At 44.2% G+C, this 8,823-nt stretch overlaps 1 protein-coding gene across 1 annotated transcript; it reads right to left on the minus strand.

Annotated features, from left to right (window-relative positions):
* Positions 1 to 3,792: 3,792 nt before the first annotated feature.
* LOC115367898 (cholecystokinin-like) lies at positions 3,793 to 8,584 on the minus strand. The gene is made up of 4 exons (XM_030063854.1): positions 8,537 to 8,584; positions 7,547 to 7,667; positions 7,262 to 7,417; positions 3,793 to 4,232 (listed from the first exon to the last, which is right to left on the minus strand). The coding sequence occupies exons 2-4, from the start codon at positions 7,665 to 7,667 to the stop codon at positions 4,096 to 4,098; spliced, it is 414 nt and encodes a 137-aa protein (XP_029919714.1). The 5' UTR covers positions 8,537 to 8,584; the 3' UTR covers positions 3,793 to 4,095.
* Between the last annotated feature and the right edge of the window lie 239 nt (positions 8,585 to 8,823).

Here is an 8,823-nt window from a genome sequence, read left to right on the forward strand (position 1 = left end):
AAACAGAGAAACATGTCCTTCAATAATTTTGTACATTTATTAGTCAAGTCAAGTTTTTCTTTGTACAGCCCAGAATGAAATAATAAAGATAAAACTCTTAACAAAAATTCAAACACACCAACCTAAGCCACAACCACAACCTCAGGATAAAATTCATCATAAACAACATAAAAATACAATATTAAAACAAGTCTGCTTGTAGTTTTGATTTGAAATGGTCAACCAAGTTTGTCCTTATAACTTTGAAACTTCGAAGAATTTGTTGTTAGTAATGTCACACTGTTATGGTTGCTAAGTCAATCAGTTCATTTATTTATTTATTTATTTATTTATTTATTTGATCTTTGAAGAATCCGAGATAGAGATACTGAACAGCATGTGACAAAAGTGTTACCACAACTGTACTGTCAATCTTTTAAAATAATCAACTCCAAAGTGAAGTAACATTATAGATAATGAACATGTAAACAACTATATTAAGAAAAATCAATACATCCTTATTAGTCTGGCTCTGGGTTGGAACTTGTAACTTTGGACTTATTTTTTGTTTTTAATGCCAACGGCAATGAAACACATTTGACAAGAGCCGAGTTGAACTAAACTAAAAGAAAGGAAGAGTTGGAGACAGAAACAGAGAGCATGAAAGACAGGATGCCAAGCCAATTTTATAGATGAACCAGGAGGAGCTTGCAGACACTGTACCATCTGCTCTACTCTGATGCTGCATCTTCATCTCAGACACACTCTTGGAGCTCATGCTCCTGTCGTGAGTGTGTGGCTTTGCCCATTAGTACACAAAACCCGAGCACTTATGTGTGTCTGAGTTCAATCAGATCGCTCATTGCTCTTAAGTAGTCGCACAGACGCCTTGCCTTTCGACGTCGCATGCATGGTCGTCGCAGGCTGGCCCTGTGGCAGGCGTCCACACCCACACACACACCTGCATGCACAAACACACTGTGGAGGCATTTACACCCGTCTGAATGTCTTTAACTTGGAAGCCTCAGCTCCTTGAACAGAAGTTTGGGTCCATCCACAAGTCTCTTTTATAAATCTCAAGTCTCTTCAAGTGTCACCAAGCCAGTGACTTGAATGCCCAATGCACACACACACACCAGCACACACACACACTGAGCCCTTTCTTTCCCCCAAGGCGTCCAAAACCGCCTCTCTGAATAATTCACTGAGCCTACTTTGTTCATCGATCTCTCTTTCCACCTCTCACTCACAAACACACATCTTAACACATGGGACCAGCAGCAGCATAATGGACTGCTTCATCACAATTCACCACCGCTGCACATTTCACCATGTTGAAGTCCTTTAATCCTCGCCAGGGTGAAGAAGCCTTTCAAAACCACCAAAATTTGTTGCTTTCTGGGCGACTTTTAGAATGATATTGAAACTGAAAATGCACTGTCAATAAAGATTTCGGCATTGCATCAGAAATATCCCTTCTGCTGAATTATGCATAATGATGCTTAATGAGGGAAACTGCACAAATTCTCTTTCATGCCCCAGAGTCTCATCATATCACCATAGCATCAAGACTGCTGACCTCTCAAAGACCTGTCAGTCATCTTTGTTGTCAAGCCAAAAGCAATTATGGGTTTATTTTGAGCCTGTTTTAATAATTCAGTGGGGGAAAAAAGGTTCCTCCAAAGTGCTCTGAGCCTTTTCAGTATTTAGCACAGGAATTACAGCTGATAATGTTCTAGCTGATCTTTTAAAGATATTTCCTTGCATTCCCTGAACTCTGAATGATGAATTCACCGCCTTTCATCCCCCTTGAGTGGCTGCAGACTGACCCTCCTTTCAAATGTATTCACTTCACTTTACCCAAAACGTATTCTGGTCGCTTTCTTATTTCTTACATGCTTAATTTCCCTCAGATCCTCTTATTGCTTTTCATCAGGCTAAGGTGCTGCTTTTGACACAGGAAAAGTGACTGGTAATCACTGGATTGCATGATTGTAAGAGGCCACTCACACTGGCAAGTTTGATCCGCGCCCAAGCACGATTGCCCTTAAAATCCGGATTCTTTGACCAGTGTGATCGCTCCGTATCGTGCTTGAATACAGTACACTTCCCCCGCTCTGGCACGGTTGGAAGGGGTGTGCTTCAGCGCGGTACGGGCGCGTACATGAGCACATGCACGGTCACGCACGCAGTGCGCGGACGTAAATCATGCAACTTTCCTCCTGCCTCTGCAAAACTGTTTAATGTGCGCAGCGCGATTACCGGCGAATGGCCGCGTTGCGCAATCAATAATCAACCGTGTGGTCTGTGTCATTGTCCGTTGTGCTGCTGCAACCGCGTATAAACAAAAGTCGGTTTATAATGAAAGTACAGCAGTCTGTGTGCGGAGATCCGGCAGACCAGGTGCTGGCCGCGGCATCGCGTCGGCACCGGCCGGCACTGGCCGCGGCACCGCGCGGTGCCACCCGGTCACCCCCTGGTCTGCCGGATCTGCCAGGTGCCGCTCCGGCTGTCAGTTGGACCTTTCTGAAGAAGGAGGAAGTTACCTCCGAAACTGTCAAGGTAAATAAACACCCCATGTCTGATTAAAAGGACCAAAAACGTTTTTTAGTTAAAAGGAAGACATGATGTATTTGAACTACATTGATTTATAATGACGTCGGGCCATGCCTGTTGTTGTCGTATTTCAACGTGATGACGCGCACACCGGGGGCAATCGTGCTTGGGCGCGTTTGGGGAAAAAGGCAATGTGAGTGCAGGCCAGCCCGGGACTGGAGAGGGGGGGATTTTGGCTTTAGCACGATACGGACTCAAACTTGCCAATGTGAGTGGGCCCTAATACAAAGAATGCATACTCTGTTAATACGCTGTGCAGAATGCATGCGTATAACCTGCCTCTGTTCAGTCGCATTCAAAACACAGCTAGGTGGCCTGTCATAACGCTGTTTTTTTTATTTCAATACATTAGAAAAACTGAGGAAACAGCTGGGATTGTCAGAGGAATGACAGGAAAAAATGGGTTGATTTGTTGCTCATAGATTTGTAGTCTGACCAAGGTTTTGTATTTCCTCTCACATTCAAATCCCATGTCAAATATGAATGGCACAATATCCAGTGGGCAATTTGAGAGGGGATGCCATCCCTCTTGTTAGGAAAATGACCAAACTAACCCCAACCATGTCTCTGAAATATCAGCAGCCCAGCTGTACTGTGTGTTGATAAATCCATGGTGCTGTCCATGGTGCTGAAGCAGCAGACTGATTTGTAATGGTGCCTTGTGCCTAATCTCAGCCCCCATCCTTCTGTCACTTTTGTCTTGGACCTATGATACTCTTTAAACTCTATACTATAGATACTCAATTCTATACTATATTGTAGCCTTTATACTCTATAGAATAGTGTCACCTTCATGATCAAAGTGACAAATGGCAACGTGTAGTCACGGAAGAGTTGAGGATCACAGAGACACACTGCTGCCTGTAGTATTCAGTGCAAAGCATTTAAAATGACCCTTGCCCCCTGTAAATCTCCTTCAGAGCAGCAGTGTTAGGCTATCCATGCATGATGAGTACTGGTACGCAGGAAACCTGCTGATGCTGTCGTCTTTGTTCTATTTTGCGATACGTTAGGGCTCCTTAATGCGTCTGTTATCCTGTTGATGATACTTAATGCACTTGTACATAATCATCTAGGATTACACCATATTATAGCAGATGAGGTTTTACGGATGCTTTTTTTATGTGTGAATCCACTTGGTGAATTTTAATCTCTACTTAGGCATGCATTGCATTTGAATAACACTCCTTCAGAGAATCATGTTTTCAGTCTTTATTCAATCAAGTTGGTCTCATCAGACCCTGACACCAACCCAATCCTTTCCACTCGAAATGATAGAGAAAAATCAGAAAATAACAAACAAACCACAGACAGTGAGAGCTTTTCTGCAAAATTTGGCATATGTATATTGCATTATTATAGTTTTACAAACAAATGTACAACAAACACATCATAAACAGACTCTTATTGTGAGACGCCGAGGAGCCAGCTTGCGTGTTTATGTTCTTTTTTCTTTTTCTCTCATGTGCTCGTACGGAGGGGGTATGAGTCGTGACGTCCTTACGAGGAGTACTCATATTCCTCTGCGCTGCGGCGGCCGAAATCCATCCACCCCAAGTAATCTCTGTCTTTTATCCGGTGGTTGGCGCTCAGTGCACTGGCTCTGCCGTTCACTGTCGAGTTTCTGCGCACAGAACCTGGGAGGAGAGACGGGTAGAGGAGGTTGGTGGTGTATATCGGGTGGATTCGAGAGGGGACCGGGGAGGTTGAAATGGAGATGGGTTTGAAAGAAAGAGTGGGTGGAGGAGAAGCAGAGCATGGAGGACATTATTATTCTTCCCTCTGGCTCTTGAAAAAGCGGCAGCAAGAGAGAGGCTGAGGCTGAAAACTTCTTGAACACACTGAATCGTGAACTCTCAACTTTTTCCGCAGCTGAAGAGAAAGAAATTTGAAAGTCATTTGAAAGACTGTTTTAGAAGCAAGAAAGCCAACGCAAGCCAACTAAACTCACAAACTAAACAAACTTAACCTCCCTCTGCAAGGGAGGCTCAGCTAAAACCAGCTGCAGGCGTCATAACACAGTGAATGTGACTTCAGACCAACTTGGTCATCCGCTTTGCTCCAGGAAAGCTGAAGGAAATTCATCCATAATTGGCCTAAAACATTAGAGCTTGAAAAGTGCTAAAAGAGGGGTGGCGGTTCTTCAGTGAACAAACCCACTCCGTCCTCGCATGGAATCCACTCTGATGCTCTTACAAAACAGTAAATACTTTCTCTAACTTTATTAACTCCTCTATGAAAATGAATTTTTGGTGATTCATGTATTTAATATAGAAAATCTAATCAGTTCTGCAGCCCCTTGGTTAGATTCTCTGCCCTGAGACTGCAATTTGTTCAATCTCCTAATTTCAGTCTTTGTAATCTGTGCAATGGCAGGCACCATCATGGGAATAAGGAATGGAGAGTTAAAATGTTTGCGAGACAGGAAGTCGGACTTTCCTCTGCTGGGTCGAGGTCAGTGGCTGCTGCTTGTTGGGTTTCAAAACGCCTCCGTGTGGATGTGAAACTGTGATTTTCTGCTGTGCTGCTGGTTTGCTTTGGGTTTTGCTACTAATTCTCCTGTAGGGGCTGGTGTGACACACACACACACACACACACACACACATGCCAGTATACTCACTTACATGCTGTCAAAATAAAGGGGACGATCCAACAGCAGATGGACTTGCAAGTGACAACGGGCTATTTGCCTACCACTTAATTAGCCTCCCTCCGTGCATGTCCATGTACATCTGTGTATGTAAGTGTGTGTGTGTGTGTGGGTCTTTGAAATGGACCCTCCCTCCACAACACACACACACAGTGACCTCCCGTCATGTAAGAAACATTATTCTGCATGAGTGCGTCTAAATGAAGTGCAGCAGGATGGCTATCAGTTTGGTAATCAATCGAGCGCTCACAGAGATGCTCTTTTCACTCATCCCACTTCCTCCCACGCAACACACATACACACATGCACACACACACGCACACACACACACACACACACACACACAGAAACACAGTGTTTCGATTCCCCGGTGCGAGCAGAAGATTGGCTGCAACAGGCTTGACAACGACACCTCCCACATTGAAACATGCAACTGAACGCCGAGCACATGATCACAAACACCCCCTCACACACACAAACACACACACACACTCGCATAAACACACAAAGACACACACACACACGCGGTCAAAATGACACCTTTACATGATCCCTTTGACCCGGGACGTTTTCGCAGGATCCGGCGTCTGAATGATTTCTGTCTTTTTCTGTTTCTACATGTTGGGTTGAAAAAACACTCCATCGCTGAGGGCTTTGGTGTGTATGGAGAGTTCTACCTCTGATACAACACAGCCTCAAAGAAACTGCACTACTTTCCAAAATATTTTCCCTGTTTTATTTTATTTTATTTTATTTTTTTTGTCTCAGTCTCTCCTCACTATAGCTCTTGGCAGTAAAGAGTCGTGAGAAGAAGCTGTTTTGACGCTGAAATCACTTCTCAGCCGAGGCAGGAAACTTTTCTCCAGGACATGATCGTGCCTGACTGTCAGTGATCCTCTCTCCTGGCCGTGTGAGAGTGTGTGTGCGCTGTCAAAATGTCAAAATGAGAACTGGCGTTTTGTTCTAGTGAGTGATGCTGCGTTAATCCGGATGTGTAAGGACGGAGAGCTTCTGAGTCTGGAAGTCTGGGAGCTAAGTGGACGATACAGACATTGACAGCGTGTGTGTGTGTGTGTGTGTGTGTGTGTGTGTGTGTGTGTGTGTTGGAGTGTGAAAGCCCGGAACACTGATATTCCCCCATCCTGTCATGGAGCCGGAGAGATCACAGCACTGACGGCCGGGGCAAACAGAAGAAACGAAGGCGGACCGAGGGCTCGTTTCGTCAGTGAAGCGGAGAAAAGCAAGTGATTGGTAGTCAGACGGGGAGAAAGGAGCGAGAAACAAGAAGGAAGAGGAGAATGGCCGGAAGAGCCGTGCTCGCTAATACGCGCTTTTTCAAACCACAAAAGCTTTTCAGAGCCGCTAATTCATTTTACAAAGTTAACCATGCACTAATTCCAGTAATTAGCGAGGTCCAGGGGGAAGAGAATGATAGGAAAGAGCTCTTGCCTTTGAAAATGAACTTATATGGCGTGTACTGCGGTTTGCTGGATTTTTAACTCTTTACACACACACACACACACACACACACACACACACACACACACACATGTTCTCGTTTATAGTCGGTGAATTGAAGATTGCATCATATAGATGTAGTACATATACACCTAGTACCAAAACACACACAGCCTCCAACACACATGCACCCACCCACTCACAGACACACACACACACACACACACACACACACACACACACACAAACACACACATGCATACACACATGAACAAGCAAGTAGGCATAACACCAACTCAAGACAAGCACACACTCAAATCTACATAAATGCACACATACACACACACACCTACACCCAAAAGGATTCAGCCACCTGCACACATGCACCCACACACACACACACACACACACATACACACAAGAGCACATAAAAGCAGACAGGCTCACATGAATAGATGCAAAGTTATAAAACCATGTAAACACACATGCAGGCAGGCACAGAGAAACACTGACAAGCCTGTAGGTAACACACACACACACACACATACACACACACACCTTTCCTAGAGGAGATGAGTCTGGCCAGCAGCTCGCTCAGGTTGGCTCTGGACTCGGCCTCCTCCTCGGGGAGAGGGGCGGCTTTCAGCTGGGGGGCAGAGCGGCTGTGTCGAAGGTGAGGCTCCGCCAAGATGTTGGTGTTGGCCCCCAGGAGAGCTGCTTGGCACCAAGGGGCCCCGGGACAAACACAGAGGTGACAAAAACACACAAGCAGATGTCATAAGAACAGGAGTTGCGTTATACGGTTATTTATTTATTTTTTTCTGTGTGTCTTCAAGTTCATACCGTCAGGGGCAGGGGCGATGGAGCGCTGGCCCTCGTCCAGGGGCTGAGAGGAGTAAGGGAGCCCCAAACAGCTCGTACACAGGACTAGCAACACAACACACACACACAGCCCTGCAGTCATCTGAAACACACACACACACACACATAGAGAGAGAGAGGAAACAGGTTAATATACAACAAAGAAGAAAGTTGAAATTGGAAGGAAACCTGAATGCCATGGGTTACCGTGACAGAGTTCACTCTCTCATTAAGGCTAAATTAATTGAACATGCAGTTTGTGTGCTAAACAACTGTCTGGGTTTCCACCAGCAGGCATTCTCACACCTTGACTGAACAGTAATCTTCCACAAGTGAGACGCACCATCTGCCAGACTGCTGCTCTCACCGTGACTGATCACTGTGAGGGCGCTGGAAACAAGGCTGGTCCATCTGAGCAGCACACTCACAGGCTCATTTCGGGGCGCAGCATGCAGCAGCACGGCTTAGGGAAATGTTTTTTTTTGTTTGTTTGTTTGTTTGTTTTTTTTCCCTGCATTTGGTCTGTCAAATTTTGGTCTGTCAAAACAACCCGATTATTCAAAGCATCTCTGTAAATGAATTTATCCAGTGAAAACCAAAGTACACAATACTGTCACAGCAAAATGATTTCCATCTAAAACTGCTATGTTATCAATCACATTGTGTCTACATTTACACCAAAACATATCAAATGTGCATAATTTTACAAAAATATTAATTTCTCATATTCAAAAATTAAAAATCATGGCAACATTGCCACCAAAACTAGTATATATATATATATATATATTTTTTTTTTTTTTACATGAATCTGTGAATTATCATTTTGGGTCTGATTCTAAGAAAAATAATTAAAAGATACTGACAGTATATTCATAATAAAACAAAAGAAATTACATAAAATGATTAAATGTCTAGTTTCTGTTACAGTAAAATAAAAATAAAAAGTGAGAAGAAGAGCAGTTTTCTTACCTTGAGAAAAGAGAGAGATTCAGTGTGTTAGAGGAGTGTGTGAGAGTGGGGAGAGTACTTCTGTCGAGTGGGAAGGACGGCCCTTTTATACTCCCTGCTCTGCGCCTGGCGCATGTGTGTGTATGTGTGTATACGCGCGCGTGTGTGTGTGTGTGAGCATGTTGTGAGAGTGTGCATCCCATTTATTCCTCAGTGTGTTTGCATGGCCTGACACGAGTGTATTTGTTACAACCTCAGTGCTGCCAGTTTGTTTCAGTTTTATTACCTATTTACTTGTTGTAAAAATT

This window comes from Myripristis murdjan, chromosome 11 (assembly GCF_902150065.1).
Source record: "Myripristis murdjan chromosome 11, fMyrMur1.1, whole genome shotgun sequence".
Taxonomy (NCBI): domain Eukaryota; kingdom Metazoa; phylum Chordata; class Actinopteri; order Holocentriformes; family Holocentridae; genus Myripristis; species Myripristis murdjan.

What these genes read in the sequence shown, in the direction of transcription:
- LOC115367898 (XM_030063854.1), bottom strand. Translation starts at nt 7,667, where the DNA reads ATGACTGCAGGGCTGTGTGTGTGTGTTGTGTTGCTAGTCCTGTGTACG. An exon ending in CATCGCCCCTGCCCCTGACG is followed by an intron (nt 7,418 to 7,546) that starts GTATGAACTTGA and finishes GGTGCCAAGCAG; the next exon opens with CTCTCCTGGGGGCCAACACC. An exon ending in ACTCATCTCCTCTAGGAAAG is followed by an intron (nt 4,233 to 7,261) that starts GTGTGTGTGTGT and finishes CTCTCCTCCCAG; the next exon opens with GTTCTGTGCGCAGAAACTCG.